The sequence below is a fragment of the Pseudoliparis swirei genome, chromosome 23, assembly GCF_029220125.1.
Source record: "Pseudoliparis swirei isolate HS2019 ecotype Mariana Trench chromosome 23, NWPU_hadal_v1, whole genome shotgun sequence".
Lineage (NCBI taxonomy): Eukaryota > Metazoa > Chordata > Actinopteri > Perciformes > Liparidae > Pseudoliparis > Pseudoliparis swirei.
In genome coordinates this window covers 9,974,773-9,995,490 of record NC_079410.1, presented here as the reverse complement: position 1 = coordinate 9,995,490, position 20,718 = coordinate 9,974,773, and the positions used below count along the sequence as shown (strand labels likewise).

Sequence of the window (20,718 nt, the reverse complement as noted above, 5' to 3'; positions counted from 1 at the left end):
TCCTCGTCAATGGAGCAAGTGTTTGTCATCGAACATGATTATGTGCAGTCAGATGAGACGTGCAGGCTGCTGTGTCTGTGCGCTCTGAGGTCTCCACATCTTTCATTCAAGTTTTCTCCTCTGCCTTTCCTACGCCCTTTTTTACACGCCTCGACCCCTCCCTCCTCCAGATACACATGCTTCATGGGGACGTACACTACACATAGAGGCTGCTTCATGTATACATGGCAAACACATTAAAATATATGTTTTCATTCATAACATAAATTATATTAAGCATTATTAGCCTCTTCTCACACTAATAACTCATTGTGTCTCAAGTTGTTTAATATATGTGTGGACCTTTGTAAGATGAAAAGCATATCTTGAGTATTATGAGCTCAGTGTTTTACAAATGTAAGCTGACCCTGCAGAGGAAAGTCCTCCTTGCCCCTTTGAACCCGGATGATAGATGTCTCTATGAATAAGAGACGCCCCGAGGATGTCTATCCATAAGCTCCTCTCTCTCTGCCCCCTGTGACTCAACACTGAACCAACACATAGTCGACATAGGGACAAGTCTCCCCGATAAACGTCCAAAACAATAGGCCTGAAGCGAGGAGGACGCCCCTCCGATTGCCCTTGTCCCATAAATACAGTATCTGAGGCTGAGTGTGGCACCCTAGGGGCCGCACTGGAAAGATCAGTACCAGGATGTTCTCTCGACTCCGTGAAGCCGGAGCAGGTCTAGAGTTTCTTCGATGGAGGTTGAACCTGAGATGGAGTTCAGACTTTGAACCTGACTAACACACCGAGCAGCTGCTTGAATGGACGAGGGGATGGAAAGAGAGTGAGGAGAGAGAGAGGCAAACTGAGGTAGATAATCTGTCTGAGAAAGGTGCACACAGTCACACACAGTCACACACACTCACACACACTCAGCCCTGGGGCACAGTATGTTTCATACAGAGATAGTAAATTAGTTTGGCAAACTCACTGTTTGCTAATTGAGGCTTTTAAAGTGTTCTGTTTTTATTCAGCTCTCTTCATTTATATCATAAGAGAGAGAGAAAAAAAATGCTTGTTTAAAAAATAGTTGAGGAAAATGTATCGTGAATATGAAGCTACCACCAGCAGCTGATAGCGCAACGACTGGAAACATGGGGGAACAGCTAGCCTGGCTCTGTAGTAACAACATCTTCATACCAGCACCTCTAAAGCTCACTTATTAACAATTTGTGTCGAAGTGGAAAATAAAAGAAATTCCATTTTAATGTGCTACTTGGTAATCAGCAAAGTGCTCATTCTAGAAAACACACTGATTCTTAGTTTGTGGTGATCATACACGAATGAGAACATCATTTAAATGTGTGCCAATAAGTCCCCTTAAAGCCTGAACACTGCTCCTTTCAGGAATATATCAACTCTTCAAAGTTAAGCTTTATTACAAAGCCAGTGATTGCAATTTTGGTCTTCAGAGATTTAAAACCAGTTTGGTAAAATAGCAAAGAAACAAAGGTCCCTGCGGATTCTCACATGACCCAGGCAAATATAGAATAATGATATGTTTTGAAGCACAAACAGCCATTGTAAATCCATCCGAAGCGAGGCCTGCCTGGCACTGAGGAATTCACAGCTTTGGAAATGACTGTCTGATGGCTGGAGGCTGATTCAGTCAGAATGAGGTCAGGATCCAGGCTTTGCTTTCATCAGGCATTTTTTATTTGCTTTTCCCTCGTGCTAATTGCTTTAGTTGGAGTTGTACTGACAGGTCTGGACCCAGAAATATAAACAGCCAGATTAAAGAAACAAACAGGCGGCATCAGTGTTGAGGAAACAAACACGACACACAAGTTGTGTAGATTGATATGTGCTCGCACTCATGTGTAGGCATCTTTGCATTAACGCATGTGTGCAGTCCAGACTACATCTAACCGTGCTGCCTTCAGGTGTGTGCTGCTGCATCCCTGTGTGTACCATTGATACAGATTTCCATAGCCAGAGGCCCATTCATGGCGCGTACATGTGTCAGCCATTACAGCAAATTACAAATCCTCCTCAGCAAAAGCAGAATGTTCCACTCCCATTTAGTAATTTCCAGTATGAGGAAGAAGCCGTCGGCCATTTGCAATAGCCACAAGATAGCCAGCAGAATCTTCTTAAAGCCCTCAGAATGACAGGCCTTTGAAACCACCGCCCGAGTGATGCTCATTTAGTGGTGCAGAGGTATGGCTGCAGTTTCCCACAAATGGAAGCCTTTATTGTGTCTGGAATGAGACTGAATGAAGTCCAGATTGAGGATGTTGGCTACTTTGGCTATACCAGAGGACATTCCTACTGTTGGATCTACTGGTCTCTGCAGGGATGTGGTTATTGTCCCCAAAACAATCCAGTTTATTGCTCACATTGGTGTCTGAAGTGCAGCAACTTTAAAGAAATAAAGGATGTCACACACACTCTCTGTTCGATGCTCAACGGCCGAGCCCTCGGGGAGGGAGGCTCACTGAATACAATAGCCAACAACAAAGCGTCTGTGATGCCCCACCTTCTCCTGGAGCCTTCCCCAACTTTCATCTGCAAACCTAAATAAAGTCAGTTAGAATGATGGATGGACGACGAGACGGAGGACTGAAGAAAAAGAAAAAACAACACTCTGATCTCTCGGTCCACACAATGTTCTCCCTCTTACATCATCTTCCTCTCCTCCTCCCACCCTTCATCCCTCGCGTCCCACCACCTTCACACAGGTGCATCGATCTTTTCTGCCTCCAGGAGAACTTCCAGACTCCCAGAATTGCCCTGCAGCTTCATAGAGACATCACTGAAAGGATGAATGGACTAAAGATCTGAGAGCAGGGATGTTTGGAGCTTACGCAACAGCCTCAACGGCCTTGAAAGCATTAAATAGTGTTAGGAGTGTTAGTTTTCTGCGATGCATTCCAACTTCATGAGGGTTCAATTTGGGCAGCACCCAAAGCCAGGAGGTTCAATAACGTAATGGATATACACGTATAAAGATACGAGGCCACAGATATTTTTTCAAATAAACAAAAATGCATGCAAGCCCTCCTCGACCAACCTTACCAGCTGCACAGACCCATTTCCAATGTGTCTTTCATCTTGGCAATAAAAGCTCAAATAGTGCAAGTCTATGCAGGAGCCTCTTGTTTTAAAAAAAAACCTGTGATTTACCTTTTCTTTGCTTAATTGTAGCAGCGGAATTGTGAGAGTTAGGATCTGAAGGGAATTAAACAAAATGACGATCATGTCATCGCACAAGCCGCAGAGCATTTGGGAAAGGCCTTCTTCTCTAATCCGCAGCTCTGCGGTGAGGAGTGGGATGGCGGTTGGCTCCTCGGCGATTGTGGGTGTGTTGGGAAGGGTGGAGGCACGAGGAGAGGAGGGAGGTGAGGGAAACCTGCGTGTGCTTGTATGTGTCTTCATGGCAGAAGACTGGCGTCAGCGAGAGATAAACGGAGTGAGAAAGAGGTTCACAAAGAGACAACGGGGATTAGTTCAGTGTTCTGTTTCATGCCTCCCAGCTCACTGAGACGTGTGGCTGCGGCTCTGACAGCGACGGGAAGGTGAAACACTTTGAGCTGCAGTACGTGTCGGACTTTATATGTGAACTCTGTCAATATGCGTGCAGAGACTTTTTTCCCTTTGGGGTGTTATGCATGCTTCAATGTGCCTGTGGGAGCCTATTGTTCCAGTCGACGTGCACATGTTCCACTTGTGGTACCCAATTCCAGACTGTTACTTACTGAAATGCTTGTGGGCGGCTCCATGTGGCTTTGCTTCATTGGAAGGCCTCGTCGTCCTAAACGTTGATTGCTTGCCATGACGTCAGCTCCAAACCACAGCACTGCCTTTTATGTGTCACTGTCACCATCTATTTCCGCCATGTGTGTGAAAAACAACTTTCTTTCCGTCTTTGCGCTCCACTGACACGGACGGTTGCATCAAACACTGTGCTACTGTTACTGGGCCAGAACCACCACCACCATAATGGAAGTGCTCGTTATTTTTCACACTCACTCATCTTATTCAAAACAATCAGACGGGCTGAACTGGGTGAATGTCTCATTAGTTAACTGGGAGCTATGTGTTCGAAACCTGGACCATCTCTAAATAACAAACATTCATCCGATGGGTGTTAACTGACTGTAATTACTGGTATAAAACCACAGCAGTTGGGCTCCCCGCTCTCTGGAGTTTCCCATGTTTTTATAATTCCAACTTGTCACGTCGACTGTGAGAAAAGAGGGCTGTCATCCTAAAAAAGAAACTGGAAAAAAAAGTCTCTGACCGTTGACTCACTGTTGATTCAGGTCTGCTCAAATAGTATCACCTGTCCTGTGAGATCCTGCAGGCCAGTGTGTGTGTGTGTGTGTGTGTGTGTGTGTGTGTGTGTGTGTGTGTGTCAAACTGTTTCATGCTGCAGAAACAGGAGATGGGCTTCTACCCTGTGGGGCCAGTCTGCATTTCACAGGAATGTAAAATCATGTGTGACTCCAACAAGCAAACCATCAGTGAGCGTGCTGGCGGTTGTTTTGGCCAACGGGGACAGGAGTGTAGCAAATATGTGACCCACCAGGAGGAAAAACACGTAAAGATAAATTAACTTTAAAATTGGATATTTCACTTTGGGGATTGATGTTTTTCAGTTTGAGTCATTTAGGTGTCAAATGGTCCCATTGATTGGACGAATATGGCATTGTGTGTGTTTTATTGTCGTCCAAAGCTCCATTCAAACCAATACAGTCGGAGGAACAGGCATGATTGGAGGTCATCTCAAAAGATTCTGAGATATTGGGTGATTTCTAATTGGTTTTCTTGCCGAGAGGTAAATGAGTCGACTTAGTGTCAGCCTGTTTTTTTTTTTAAATAAAATGGCGAATTGTTACTTTTCACTTTGTGGTAGAGGTGTACATTTAAAACACCACCACCACACCCTCACTGTCGTACAGCTAATAATCACGATGGGTTGCCTGTGAGCCTCATTCCTCTGGGAATGTATTCTGAGCCTTTGACCTCTTCTGTTTTCACCCCTTTACCAACACACACACACACATGTCACGCACACTCAAACACAAATCTTCCTCTCCTTCCTGTAGCTCTCATCTGGTCTCACTTTGGGTTTTGAGGTCTCTGTTTTTAGCGGACACAACAGAGCTGCTGGTCTAAATGATAGCAGCAAAGGCTTTTCCGTTCAACATATATTTGGAATCTGTCTTGACCGGGCGATCACTCACTTCCCGAGACACTCTCCGTCTTCACTGTCTGTCGTGCCCACAAATCATTGCTTGCTTTTCTGGCACAAACGTAACAGAATAAAACGCTAATGTGGATCATGAGAGATTGTCTGTGCTGAAGTAATATTAATCATACATTCGGGGATTATGTTTGATATATAAAAGCGTGTAAAAAATACTAACTAGAGAGATTGTTGTCTCTGACGTTGACTACTTGGCTATGGAAATGGTAAAATGTGTGTGTGTGTCTGTGTGTGTTGCACAATTGGTGCTGAGGGGCATAAAGTTGGAGAGGTATGTGGAATTTCCCTCATTCAACGAGGGGGATCCAGATGTGATCACACACACACACATACACACGCACACACTCGCCTTCAATGCTTTATTTATTTAATTGTTCTTTGGTTAAAATGCATTCATATAATTTTTTTGTATATACGCTACAGACAAACGTCTGTAGCGTATATACAGCATAGGCAGTGCCGTTTCCAGTATTTATGCTCAGCTAACCTAACCTGCTGCTGTGGCTTCATATTGAATGAGCAATTATAACAGTGGAATCAATCTTCTCATCAAATGTGTTTCCCAAAATGTCAAACTATTGTTTGCTCTGGCCCATTATTCTTTCCCCATAAGCGTTTCTTTCTTTCCCCATTGCTTGATGGGGTTCGGCAAAAGATGCAACATCTGCAGAGAAAATCTTGAGTCGGAACACCTCCGTAACTCATAATGTTGGGTATGATTACAGGTTCCTGATTGGGTTATAATCACTGAGGAGAATAAAGAGCTCCAGCACCTCTGATCAGTTTCTGCACAGAAGTTAACAATCAGCATGACCAAAGCAGCAATTTGGACTATTAAGAGTAAGACCACCCATGTGGGGCCTCTGGGGACTTCACAAAATGTTATACAGACATGTATGTCGCAAACACAGGAAGAAATATGCTTTCAGATGTCTCCTATGGAACACACTGGGATTACTAACCAAGATGACAGAGGATGAGCAGCCGTAAATTGCAGGGAGCTGTGGTTAGTAGGGCGGGTGGGGGGAGCTGGGTGGGCAGAGGGAAGACGTTTTGTGGCACCGTACCCAGGGAAAGGCTGAGGTAATTACTTTCTTCTCCTCAGCAGGGTTCGGTCTCTGTCGGACGTCTCTTTGGCGCCCCATGAACCTCTCCAGACGTCAAAGGCCTCTAACAGTTTTGGACACAAAAATGCTGCATTTTTCCACAGTCCATCACCGCTCCGACTGTCTACGAGCCTTTGAAATCATTGAGAGAAATAAAAAATATAAACATCCTGATATTTCCAGACTGCGTTTGATAAATGTTTCCTTGCTTCTGGCACACTTTCATCTCAGGCTCTATTTGATCACTCTGAAAGTCACACGGGGCGACAAAGCAGAAGAGACGAGTTGTTTGACAGTCTGCCCACCTTAGAGGCCTCTCAAACCCATCGACCCGTCATCAAGGTGGGCTCAATGTTGACACATGTGGGCACACAATCAGCCGGTCTTCTTCTCCTGTTTTAAACCATCCCTCTTATCCCTCAGTCAATCCAGCATCCCGTAGAACGAGGACCCCCCCTCTCCCTGATCTGCGTAAACAATACCCGAGCCACACACCTCAAGTATTCCTTTGAAGCTTTCAGACCAACCTGCGCCGCTGTCTCTGGTTCTATCTCTCCAGTCGATCGCAGTGCAGATAGTGAGCGATGTTTGCAAATACACATGCTCAAAAGTCAAAACCCCCCTCGGCGTTCAGAAGCAGGAATGTGATCATGTGATAAAGGCGACAATAAAGGGGCAGAAGCCATTGAAGGTAATCTTTGAAACGTCTCATTGTTTATTTCTTTACTGGGTGCCCTCATACTCGGGATATCACGGGGCTCTTTCTGGCTTTGCTGAGCAGTCCCTCCCATGTTTAAACTGTTGACATTTTGTTGGACTGAACAGACAACTGTGGTTTTTCATTGTTTCTTCCTCAGTGTAATTGGATTTTTATTACCCCTCATTCCACATTTGCAGTGTTTATAACCAACCTGGGCTGTCAAGATATGCATTTCATATACCCACACTGCATAAAATCCGTTTATATGCTCAGTGAACTACACATTTCACTCTGCGGTTCACTGCCTTTCAGAAAAAGACGAGTGAAATATATTCTTTTCTTTTTTGGTTTTCATAAGACCCATCTCTGTCAAGCACATGTTGTCCTGACCGAACAATGCCCAACCGGATTGCCTCAAGCTTGCAGAACTTTCCGGAGCATATATCAAATTCCAGTGTCAAGTATAAAAGCTTTGTTTATCCTTTTAATCATTAAGGGAAGAGGGAGGCACAAACTTGGCCAACACATGTGGTGTATAACATGTGGAAGGCAGCCCCGCCATGTAGTGATGGAGACATCACATTATAGCGGGATAACTCACATTACACACTGATGAAAGAAGCTTTCTCTATTTCTGCTACATGTCATGGAGTGTGGACACAGAATGAGACACTTTTCTCTGTGGCTCAAAACAGAAGCAGGTGCAGTGCCCGTAAACATCCACATCTAAGCAGCAGGCCTCATATATGTTGTAATTAAAACAAGATGTCCCTGCGAATGAGTCAGTGACACACACACACACACACACACACACACATATGTTTAAATTGTACCCTGAGGCCCGGCCTGTGGGTCTGGGGAAGGCTTTAGAGTAGTAGCAGTTTTAATGTAATTAAGGATTTGCTCTCGAGCAGGATGAGCCCAGAGGTCAGTGGAAGGAGAAGTGTGGTTACAATCCGAGTCTGTCTCGTGATTCTATCAGAGGATTACCACTTCCTCCTTCCTGTTTGCTTCCTTTTGGCCATACAGCTGTGCTCAGATGCCAGCCAGAAAAGGGTGTTCTCGCAGATAGCAAATTCTAATTGCAGTTCCTTGTTTTTCGGCAATTTCCTTTTCCTCTTCATCTCTCATTCTCGCATCTGGTTTATCTTTGTGTGGTGGTCTCTGTCTGTTGTTGAGTTTGTCGCAGCAGGCCCCCCTCCCTCACCCTCCTTCCCTGTCCCAGACGTCACCCCCGAGGACAGGTCAGTGTGTGTGTGCCAGCTGTGTGTGGCGTAACAACAAAGGCATCTAGTCAGTCCCGCCCTCCTTGTGCAGGTATTACTTCATCATCACTTTGGGCACAATTACATTTCAAACAATACTTTTACAACAGCTGCTCCCTCTGAAGGGAATTCAACTGTTTTGATCCGACAGACAAAATCATCACATCAAATGCACAAAACAGTCTTTAAATGTTGTGCTACGACACATCATTGGGATCTTTGAATGTTTGCACTTCCTTCCTTAATCCTGGGCCTGACACTGCAGCTTTCATCTCCCCCTCTGATCTTCCAGCCTTTGAAACACAGATCCACACCTGCTCTTACCCAGACATTTAAACAGCACAAGAGCGGTTGAAGCCCCACATCCTCACTTTGTTTATAGCTCACCACTCCACAAGCCAAGAAGCGGCTCCGCTTAAGTATCGGAGGAGAACACAGAGCACTCTGAGGTCTGGAACAAGTAAAGTTATCCACACAGAGAAGACATGCTCTTCAGATGTGATTTACTGTATGCTTAATAAGTGAATATTTAGCAAAAATGTCAACAAAACTCCATTAACAAACGGAGCCTTTTAGAGATCAAATAAAAGCATTGCCACATGTGAAGCTTCATTTTTTTTTGTGCAGTCATGATTTATGAATCTTCTCTTACTCGAGTACATTTAATTGAAAAAGGAACAAGTGAATCGAGAGCGTCAATAAAAATAACCCTGGGGTAATGTAGTTGTTGCTTTGTTGTTGCCATCAGGAATGAGCCTGTTCGTGCTCTGGATACATTATTAACTCTCGAGAGCATAAGATGCCCACAAAGTTATACTTTAAGTGAGTTGCGGCTCATTTAAGATGTTTTTGAGGCACACAGCACCATCAACTGGTGGGAGCATGCAAATACACTTTTGAAGAGAGATATGGAGTACAGTGTGTCCAACACTTTCCCAGAGTGCCGCAGTGAAGCGTAAAAACAATGTGACTTCCCTGGTGAGACTCACTCATTAACTGAACCGTAAACTATTTTTAAGGGAGGTATAATAGAGATCAGTGTTCCTGTGCAGCACAACTTACTGTGGTTGAATTTAGGATAGTATCACTTTTTATGCTGCTGTTTTTTTAAAAAGTTGTTGAGACCAGTGTGTTCTTGCTGTACACATGACATCTATTGCACCTGTCCATCCTGGAGAGGGATCCTCCTCTGTTGCTCTCCTGAAGGTTTCTTCCCTTTTTTCCCCCTGAAGGGTTATTTTGGAGTTTTTCCTGATCCGATGTGAGGTTTTGGGGCAGGGATGTCTATGTGTACAGATTGTAAAGCACTCCGAGACAAATTTGTAATTTGTGAAATTGGGCTATACAAATAAAAAACTGAATTGCTGCCCAGTGAGGCCTCGTCCCACAGCGCTTCACCCACTGTCCTCTCCTCCAGCAGCAGAGCACGGCCTGCTCCTCCACAGCTCACCTACATCTATACCATCTCTTTGGAAGAGACCATGAGTGGGTGAAAAGTGCATGATAAGTGTCCTTAAGTGGTTGTGAAAGAGGTGATGGGGCAAGGCGGGGGCAGCTTATTTACAGGGTGTGGGTTAGTGTAGAACTTGTGTTTCAGTAGCATCTCGACACAAGTAAAAACATGTGTGGAACATAAGACTCACTTTTAGGGAGCTGCTGAATATTCAGAAGCGTGACAGCCCTTCTGTGGGGCCGTCGTACAGGAACCCGTGGCCACAATCATTGCCACACTTCCCACAACAGACCTGTGATATTTAAACACAGGAAGTTTGAATCAGAGATCTAAACCTACAGATCACATGATTACCACGTAAAAAAACTCCAGTTGGATGTCCTGTTTTAAGTGATCCATAAACTTTTCTCTACCAGAGAAAGAACAATATGAAATGTTATCCATTTCGAATGTCTCTGTGTCTTCAAAACAAACGTTTGTGGTTTGAGCCGCCTGTTTACAAAGAGTCACTCGGCTCCAGCTGGAAGGAACCAGCAGGTCCAGATCTCAAGAGTCAGCAGCTCCACCCTCCTTGTGTCTCATTGCTTCTACTTGATGGCAGTCTTGACATCACTGAGAGAAAGCGTTGATGTTCTGTTTATTCAGCCAGAATGTGTGTAAACTTTTAAATAATATACGTAACAATAACGTATATGACGTGGGTACGGAAACAGGTGATTAGTGTGGAAGTGAACAGAAGAGAACAGCACTCTGTAAATTCTAATAGCAGTTTTAGAGCCACGTGGTGGACCCAGTCCAGACCGTGTCATCATCTGTCCTACTTGTCCCATTACTGACTAAAACTACTCACAGTAGAAAAAGAGAGAGAGCATTGTGTTATATTAATTTAAAATATATTTATTTTAGTTTGCATATCAATCATTGAAGGTAAGTAACAGACATGTTTCATCTCTTAGTAATAAATAGCTTAAAGAATCCTAAGAAAGCTATTCTCAGTTATTAGAAATAAATCCAAAACTGGTGATTGTGTAATCAGTGAGGCTTTCCTGAGACGGTGATGAGTGCTCAATAGAAAAAATCATTGAGACCAGTCTTCTGTTCTTGCTGTCGAGTGTGGCCATCATTGATCAGAGCCCTGGAGCTCCCAGATGGGCTTTATCCCAGAACCCTTCATACGCTGTCCACACCTCCAGCAGCACAGAGACACTTCCCTCCAACAGCTCACTTACTGTCCATCTACCTTATCTGTGGAGAGAGAACAGGGCCATTCAACCGGTGGTACATTACAGCCAGAGGGATTTCCTCCGCACGCTTCTCAAACCGGTGGTGACGATGCAAACGTCGGCCGCAGCTATTTCCCACGACACGTTCTCGTATCTTGTCTGCCGACAAATATAAAAATCAGGGTTCCGCTATACTTTTTTTTTACACAAATTCATATTGTTTGGGGAGACATCATAAAGTATGACCGACGAAATTTCATGCAAAAACATGAATAGAAGCTTTGAATGTATAAAGAAATTGACATTCAATACAACCCTTTCCAATAAATGACTCATATGGAGCACTGGGCAAAGTGTTGGTGAGCGGCCATATAGAGAATAGAGACGGGGAAAGAAAATGGTTCTGAAATGATGAAATTAAGAAATAAAATGTTCTCGTTAGTCGTGTTCATTAACAAGGCTCGGCATGCTGCTACGCCACAAACACCTCTAATTGCACAGTAGGGCAGAGACTCTAGAGATTATTTTAATAACATGTAAGTTCTTATATATTTCCCAACAGACATTTTGGCCGTTGATAATTTCATCTGCCGGAAAATCTGAATCTGATATTGGCAAAAGTCGTGCCGCCTAAAATACCCTGATGCTGATATATATATGCAGTATGCAAATGTTACATGATATATTGGCCCAGTGGATTTATCAGTCCATCTCTACTTGGTATTTGCTGTCAAATTGTTGAATATGCATTCCTCAGGCCTACATAACACAAAGTCAGTATTTGTAGCCTGGTGTTGTGATATAATCACACTCTCTGACCTTTAGGGATGAACTTCAGTGAGCTGCTGAATATTCAGAAGCGAGACACGCCTCTGGTTGGCCCGTCATTCACAAACTCGTGGCCAAGTCCATTTCCACACTTCCCACATTGCACCTGCAACAACACATCTGACATCAGGGTCACGGGTCATTTCGATACAGTCAGCAGTCAATGCAGTAAACAATCTCTACCCTGTTCACCTCCAGCGAGTGACATACAGGCTGTATAAACAGGTATGACAATGTGCGTAGGCCGGTTTAGACGTGAATGTAGTCCACTTGCATTGATCTTCCGCCGACAGGTTTAATAGAGCAACGAAATCTATTCTCATTGGACTGTACCTTATATGCCCCAGGCCTCTCCTCATGTTTCGACACACTGTCTTTACGGATGGTCTCTGTGAAGGCTGGCCAGGGAGACGAGTGCTCGAATTTGGAGCGGCTGGTAAAAAGCTGGTGATCACACTTGGAGCAGATGTAAATCCCTGAAGGGTAAAAGATGGGAGATGAGGATTTGAGTGAAACATGAAGAGGGAACGGTTGAAAGGGTCTTTTGGGGGGTGAGGGGGCTACCTCAAAACTAACATCAAGATAGCACCAACTAGTGGTAATGTGCTGGTATAGAATAGAATAGAATAGAATCAGCTTTAATGGCCATGTAGGTTTGCACATACATGGAATTTGACTCCGGTTACACTTTGCTCTTCCGTACTTATACACACACACAATATACAATAAGCGGGATAAATATAAAAAAGACATTAAAGACAGTAGTCAAAAAGTGCAGATAGTGCAGATGGAAGAGTCTGATTAATTGTTCATCATGGTGACGGCCAGTGGAAAGAAGCTATTTCTGTGTGTGGTGGTTTTGGCGTACAGTGCTCTGTAGCGCCTACCAGAGGGCAGGAGTTGGAACAGCTTGTGTCCAGGGTGTGAAGGGTCTGCAGTGATCTTTCCTGCCCGCTTCCTGACTCTGGCAGTGTACAAGTCCAGAATGGAGGGGAGGCTGGAACCAATGGTTCTTTCTGCAGACCTGACGATCCGCTGTAGTCTGACTCTGTCCTGTTTGGTGGCGATCCAAACCACACAGTGATGGAAGAGCAGAGGACAGACTGGATGATGGCGGAGTAAAAAAGGATCAGCAGCTCCTGAGGCAGGTTGAACTTCCTGAGCTGGCGCAGAAAGTACAGCCTCTGCTGGGCCTTTGCGGATGGTGTTAATGTTGGAGGCCCACTTCAGGTCCCGGGAGATTGTGGATCCCAGAAACTTGAAGGTCTCCACCGCAGGAACAGTGCTATTTTGAATGGTGAGCGGGGATAGTGTTGGGGGGCTCCTCCTGAAGTCCACTGTCATCTCCACAGTCTTGAGCTTGTTCAGCTCCAGGTGGTTCTGTCCACACCAGAGGACCAGCCGTTCAACCTCCCGTCTGTACGCAGACTCGTCACCGTTCCTGATGAGGCCGATGACCGTTGTGTCGTCTGCGAACTTCAAGAGCTTAACAGACGGGTCCTCTGAGGTGCAGTCGTTGGTGTAGAGGGAGAAGAGCAGTGGAGGCAGCACACATCCCTGGGGGCGCCAGTGCTTATGGTCCGGTGCTGGATGTGGTTTTTCCCAGCCTCACCTGCTGCGTCCTGTCTGTCAGGAAGTTTGTGATCCACCGGCAGGTGGGGGCTGGCACGGCGAGCTGGGAGAGTTTGGGTTGTAGAACCTCCGGGATGATCGTGTTGAATGCAGAGCTGAAGTCCACAAACAGAACCCTTGCATATGTCCCTGGGGAGTCGAGGTGTTGCAGTAAATGGTGCAGTCCCATATTTATTGCGTCATCCACCGACCTGTTTGCATGGTAGGCAAACTGCAGGGGCTCCAGCAGGGGCCCTGTGACATCCTTCAGGTGGGTCAACACCAGCCTCTCAAAGGACTTCATGACCACAGACGTCAGGGCGATGGGTCTGTAGTCATTTAATCCTGTGATGGAGGATTTCTTGGGCACCGGGATGATCAAGGAGCGCTTGAAGCAGGAAGGGACTTCGCACAGCTCCAGTGATCGGTTGAAGATCTCCGTGAAGATGGGGGACAGCTCGTCAGCACAGACTTTCAGGCAGGAGGGGGACACGCCGTCTGGGCCCGGAGCCTTCCTGATCTTCTGCCTCTGAAAGAGCCGACTCACATCCTCTTCGCAGATCCTCAGTGCCGGTGGGGGGTTGGATGGGAGAGGTGAGTCAGAGAGTGGAGGTGATTGTTCGATGATGGAGCAGTTGGGCGGGGTGGAAGTGGGCTTGTCGAACCTATCTCGTTATCATTGATAGTGGTGATCATGTTGTGTTACGACTGTATATTAAAATATATGGTATATTCTTATTTAACACAATGTCTGTTTTAGTAGGAATGCTATGTATATTTAAGGTTACATTTGTTTCAGGGTGTGTTGTGAACAACCGGTTTCGTAACAAGCTTTGTATCATTTACGTTATACACCATGTGAACTGTGGCCACTGGCCACCTCTTCTCGCCCCGCGTATTGGAGGCTACAGCTTACGTAGAAAGAAGTCGAGCATTTACTCCGAAACAAAGTTATTTCGCAATACATAGAATAGTTAGCTCACAGTAGTGAGTTATGACAACTCTAATTTTGCTGAACAGACTCTAAACAGCACAAGCTAAGCAGACATTGTGAATAAAGTATAAGATGTTGAAGTAAGGAAGTTACCTGGTATAAAATTGTCTTTAAAGGCCTCTCCACCGAGAAAACTACAAAACGACATCTCTGCTCTACGGACGGCGTGTGTTTCTCTTTGACGCAATGAAAAGTTAGCTGGACCATCAGAAACCTTCCGGGTGGCTACAATAAGACATCCGGTTGAGGAGTCCAGCCTTCAGAATAAAACCAGATTGCGAAATAAAGTGTGCTCCATAATCATGGCTGTGTAATAACAGTGGGATCATCATTGTATACGTAATAAAATGACATTATGAATAAAAATATAATTTGTGTTCTGATATATCCAGTGTTCTTGTTGTTGTGATTGACGTGTCTTGGTTGCTGTAAAGTAACTTTCATCTCTATTTGGAATTCACCCTTTTATTCTGAATGATTACAAACCGGAAGTCCTATATTGGCCGCGAGCTGTTCACGAGCTCTTGGATAGAGCTAGCTTAGTCGAGTTCGTCTCCTCAACCTCCGGCTGCTATTGTTCATGGTCGTGTGCTGGACTTCTCTCCGGAGACATGGACACCACAATGTTTCAGTTGAGGTCGTTCGTTCACCAGCGGCTGTACACAGCGGCGGAGGAGATCCTCGGAGAGGTTCAGAAAACCATAACGCTGGCCATGTACGAAGCAGAAGTCAGTCGGTCCAAAGGGGAGGTGGAAAGTCTACGGACCCAGCTGGACTTCCTGCGAAAGAAATCCGGTTAGAAACCCTGTTTGAATGTGTTGTTTAGCAGCGGGTTGGCCTCGCGCTGCCATACCAACCTCCACAAGTAGCTGGCGGTGTAGCGCGAAAAGAAGTAACCTCAGCGGAAATTGTCGCGCTCCTCTTGTTCGTGCACGCGCACAATCCCCTCTACAAACTCAGCTGAAGTAACAGTAGTCAACATATGTTTCATGCTATGTAGCATTATAGTCCACTAATATTCATGTTTACGTGACTAATACTACACTAATAATTAGGCACACACACTTACTGTAAATATTGTGTTGTTTTTTATTGTAAATAGTGTGTACTTGTTGCCCCTGTGTGTGTATGTGACAACAAATTTTCATTGAACTTTGAATCTTGTGTGTTTACATGACTAATACTACACTAATCATGTTTACGTGACTAATACTACACTATTCATGTTTATATGACTAATACTACACTATTTATGTTTACATGTCTAATACTACACTATTCATGTTTATATGACTAATACTACACTATTTATGTTTATATGACTAATCTAAACTATTCATGTTTACGTGACTAATACTACACTAATAATCATGTTTACATGACTAATACTACACTATTCATGTTTATATGACTAATACTACACTATTTATGTTTACATGTCTAATACTACACTAATATTCATGTTTACATGACTAATACTACACTATTCATGTTTATATGACTAATACTACACTATTCATGTTTATATGACTAATACTACACAACTAATCATGTTTACGTTACTAATACTACACTATTCATGTTTATATGACTAATCTAAACTATTCATGTTTACATGTCTAATACTACATTAATATTCATGTTTACATGACTAATACTACACTATTCATGTTTACGTGACTAATACTACACTATTCATGTTTAAATGACTAATACTACACTATTCATGTTTACGTGACTACATTTGAGGGGTGGGGGGGGGAGTATATTGGGTGTATCTTTTGGAAAATGACTTACTTACTGGACATTAATGTTAGTATTTGCTCCTGTCCCTTTCTTTTTGCAGCTGCAGAGCCTTCACTGACCAGCAGGACAGGGACACATGGAGAAGAGTGTGACCCAGCAGTGATGCAGGAGAACCCAGGACCCTCAACACCTGATGAGTCCAGTCTGGGTGCTGAGATCCCAGGAGCCTCTCAAACCAGTGCAGAACCGGACCAAAATAATTGGAACTACTGCTTGATTCAGACAGACTTCTTGATGACCGAGATAAAAGAAGAGCAGGAGGAAATTTGGGGTGACGGTCAAACACAGATGATGGTTTTTCCCTCTCCTGAAATTGTAAAAAGTGAGATCGATCAGCCCGAGACACAAGCGTCGAATGAAATGCAGCCAATTTCTTCAGATGTCTCTGCAGCTGCTGAGTGTGAGAACCATGACAGTGACGGAGAGTTGGTGGATAGCAAAGGAGAACAGACCCAAAAAAAGAAACAGAAAGGAAAGATTTTACAAGGGCAAAGTGGCAGCGCGGTTGAGAAGGACGAAGGAACATTGGCCGATGACAAAAGTCCGGCTAAAGGTGACAAGGGTCGCAGTTTTTGCCATTTTTGTGGCAAGGCATTCCAGTACATCGGCTCTTTGATGAAGCACATAAAATCACATGAAAACAATTTTGATTGCACCGTTTGTGGGATGACATGCCAATCTTCAAATGAGCTGATAACTCATGTGAAAAGTTCTCACAGCAAAACACTTTTTTGTGGCACTTGTGGAAAGACTTTTGCCAATAGCCGTTGTCTCCGACTACATGAAAAAGTACACACAGACAAAAAAGAGTTTGTGTGTCAAGAATGCGGCAAGACGTTTTACCGAAGAGAGCATCTCATCGTGCATGTGAGGACCCATTCTGGGGAGAAGCCTTATCACTGTGAAATTTGTGGGAAAGCATTCAGTCAGAGCCAGAACCTAACAATTCATAAAAGAAGTCATTCAGGGGAGAAACCGTATCAATGTGGCCTGTGTGGCAAACTTTTTAACACAAGCAGTCATCTCAAAATACACATGAGATACCATTCAGGCGAAAAACCGTACCCGTGTGATATTTGTGGGAAATGTTTTACCCAAAGCGGACAGATGACTCGACATAGGACCACACATACAGGAGAGAGGCCGTATGGCTGCAGTATTTGTGGCATGAGATACAGGTTTGCACCAAATCTGAAGGTGCACTTGCAAACTCATAAAAAGTCCCCCACTGGATGAAAACAGACACACAATCTCAGAGCTCAATTACAAATAACTGGTAAATTAGATGAATTTTGAGGAATAATTGAAAGAGCTCTTTTATTTGTCAAGGAGAAAAAACACAATCTTAATATCTTTGTGTTTAACTTTTATATTTAGTGTTGGTACATGTTACACTGCTGAAATATGCAGCACTTTTTTAAGAAGGTTAAATGATTCCCACAGGTAGAAACCGGTATCACTTATCCCATCAGAGTGCCGAGCAGCATCTCTGGAGATGCTCTTTTTTTACATTTCATGTTTGTATTATCGAATGATGTTCATTGTTAACGCTTCCAATGGTGAAACGATCCACATGGGCGATAATAAAGTTTAGTGTCAAATCACAATCCAGTCGTCTATTTATCTTTACCCGGCTGTCAAGAAATCAAGGATACAGATTATTTTCATACTTAGCATTAAAAAACTACAAATCCTACGAGGCCTGGACGGCTCTTCTTTACGACTCTTGGGATATGTTGTCATTTAATCCTAATGTATTCATATTTTACTAACCATGAAGGAAAACAGTAGATTTAGCTTAAAGTATGAACAGAAAACAAAAGAAACACTTTCAGTGTTTGAAGTAAAACAGAGTGGCTCATCTTCTTCAATGGACGATCTTTTCTACGGTCGTCACGTGACGGCTGTTCGCTTCCGGGTTAGTCTCCGCTGTTCATGCTGCGCTGCACACTGTCACGTGTTTGGTTCCCACCACAATGATCCAGTTGAAGTCGTTTGTTCATCACCGGTGGTGCGCTGCGGTGACCGGAAGAACAACCTCACAATCCGCCTCGGATATCGGCTTCGGGACGTGGAAGCTGCCCTCTTGTACAGACTGCTTTGAAGACTAGTCCCGGAACCGGGTCTAGTTGTGCCGGCACTTTTAAGTGTAAAGAACTGGGACTATTTACACTGATAATAATAATTGTAATTGGTTAATAATTGTATTAAATTAAAACATAGACATCCCACCAATAGAATCTGCATGCATTGTAACCATGACAGAAGGTGACGCCATATCCCTCTGTGATATTATTTATTATATTTCAAGATAAATGTTAAAATCAAAATACTTTATGAAAAAGGCCCATAATACAGCCAACTTCTGAACAATATTAAAAGTATTATAAAAATTGAGAAAACACCAAACTAGTTCTCACAATTAAAGCAACGGGGACTAGAATGCGCTGAAATTTAGCCACAGCGATAAAAAGAAAGTCTCTCACCAAGTAGGCCTCTTGGTAAGAGACTGGGCCGCTAATAAGAATCGGAGCGATCGTAAAACATAACATCATGAATCCATCATGGAGGGAAACAATATCTGCTTCCGTCTTCTACCTGCAGGAAGTGTGGCAGGACAGAGAGTGACCAGAGCACTGCTAAGGCCCCACTCTCTTCTCAAAGCAGCACAGGAAACGATGAGGGGAACGACGGCTTGGTCCAGAAAATCTTCAAGATAGACAAAAGAGGAAGAGAAGAGAATTGGGCACTATAGTGAAACACTCAAGTTTTATGAAGAGCAGTCAGCTTCTACAAACTTCTCCGATGCCCAGAGCGAGAGGCAGTGATGAGGAGTGTGTGCAGAGCAAAGGATCATGAGTAGAGATGGAGAGTGACGATTTTAAGAAGGCAATATGACAGAATGAAATAGAGGAGGCCTGCAGCGCCGCCGGATGGAGATTCTTCTGCTGAAAGTCAAAAGGGGAGCAGTGCTTGTCCTTTACGTGGAAAGGTTATCCAGTACATTCTGGATTCTCCAGAAGAGCTTCCAAGAAAAAATGTTTGTGGCAAGAGGTTTACCAAAGTAAAGTGTTCTACAATTAGATTTTTTTAAACACACGGGGTGGAAAGACTTTAAATGTCAAGACTGTGGGAAATTCTTTGTCCAGAAAGAGCACCTGGCTGTGTACATGAGGACTCAGTCGGGGTAGAAACCATATCGGTGTAGTATTTGTAGAACATTCACTCGGAGCCAGAACCTCGCAGCTCATAAAAGGACACCATACAGGAGAGAGACCGCATTGTTGTGGGTCACGTGCAGGGAAACTATTTTCCACCCGCGGTCAACTCAAAATGCACATGAAGCGTGTTTTTAAAGGACAAAAGCTGTGCCATTTGTAGTAAAACGTTTTGCCAAAGGAGGACAGTTGATTCCACACACAGCCGAGAGCGCATGCGTAACCTTTACATGTGTGGGGGAAACAACATACGGATACAATCTTTTCTTTGTTGTAAAAAGCACCTCAAAGGGTTCAGAGAATCAGAATTGGCTTTATTTGGCCAAGTATGCACGTATAATTACAATGTGTCTCGGCCTTCTTTTGGATGGATTTATTTACCTAAAAATATAAATACCTGCTGGGGGCAAGGACAATATCTGGCCAGAGAATACGATATATAAGATAATAATATCACTTACCCTATGTGTTGTTCTATCAGTTGATAATTGATCAGAAAAATGGTAAAGAAGTTAGTCTCCGTATTGTAATGTAGATACAATAGAACAAAAAAATGGCTTTACAACAGAAGTCACTTTACTTCTGGATCAGAACCTTGTTATAAATAAAACCATCTTGAGTCTAATTTTAGCTGGTAAAAAAGACTAAATCAAGAATAGATGACTGTGCATATGGTGTCATTAAATTAACTCCACAGCAGTTCATATAATGGTCGTCCATAAAATGGCTTCATCAGGCTCGGTTAGCGTTCATCATGTTTGGAAACTGGAGATGTGGGGTTTGAAAGAAGTGGATATTTAGAAGGCATTGTAGTTGCATTATGGGAATTTTAGGAGTCCTTTTTTGGGGTATTTGAACCCCAACTATATTTAAAAAACAGCATTTATTGTCATCTGCTGCTTCAGTTTGAACTCTTCTCTCTTTTTTGAGTTTCTCACAAAAGTGAATTTCTAACTGCGTGTTTAAAAGTCTTTTACCTGAGGTGAGTTTTAATGAATCCCAGTCCCCATGCTACCTCGAGTTACAGGGCCAACATGCTCCAGGTCAGGTTCTGTTCATACTATGGGATCCAAACATATGCACTGATCACATTAAATACATTGAGGGAAATCGATTGCAAAAGGCACAGTCTGGTGAATTTCTAAAGCATAATACGAAGAAGTTTGCTTCCCACGCCTATTGTTTACGCCTGAAAAATGATAAATGTGAGCAGAATTCTGAACCCACTTCCCAAGTTCACCCTATTCGACTGTCGCT

The 20,718-nt window shown here is 43.7% G+C and overlaps 2 protein-coding genes across 2 annotated transcripts; one reads left to right on the top strand and one right to left on the bottom strand.

Moving 5' to 3' along the window:
* Positions 1 to 10,666: 10,666 nt before the first annotated feature.
* On the bottom strand, positions 10,667 to 14,639 carry LOC130189185 (methionine-R-sulfoxide reductase B1-A-like). Its single transcript, XM_056407903.1, has 4 exons — positions 14,531 to 14,639; positions 12,166 to 12,308; positions 11,824 to 11,938; positions 10,667 to 11,026 (listed from the first exon to the last, which is right to left on the bottom strand). The coding sequence occupies exons 1-4, from the start codon at positions 14,583 to 14,585 to the stop codon at positions 11,007 to 11,009; spliced, it is 333 nt and encodes a 110-aa protein (XP_056263878.1). The 5' UTR covers positions 14,586 to 14,639; the 3' UTR covers positions 10,667 to 11,006.
* An 89-nt stretch (positions 14,640 to 14,728) lies between these two features.
* On the top strand, positions 14,729 to 17,850 carry LOC130189169 (zinc finger protein 70-like). The gene is made up of 2 exons (XM_056407885.1): positions 14,729 to 15,232; positions 16,284 to 17,850. The coding sequence occupies exons 1-2, from the start codon at positions 15,049 to 15,051 to the stop codon at positions 17,477 to 17,479; spliced, it is 1,380 nt and encodes a 459-aa protein (XP_056263860.1). The 5' UTR covers positions 14,729 to 15,048; the 3' UTR covers positions 17,480 to 17,850.
* Positions 17,851 to 20,718: the final 2,868 nt, after the last annotated feature.

Bases quoted from the DNA above. Each gene is read 5' to 3' on its own strand.
- LOC130189169 (XM_056407885.1), top strand. From the start codon at position 15,049: ATGGACACCACAATGTTTCAGTTGAGGTCGTTCGTTCACCAGCGGCTG. The intron at 15,233-16,283 runs GTTAGAAACCCT...TTCTTTTTGCAG, and splicing joins CTTCCTGCGAAAGAAATCCG to CTGCAGAGCCTTCACTGACC.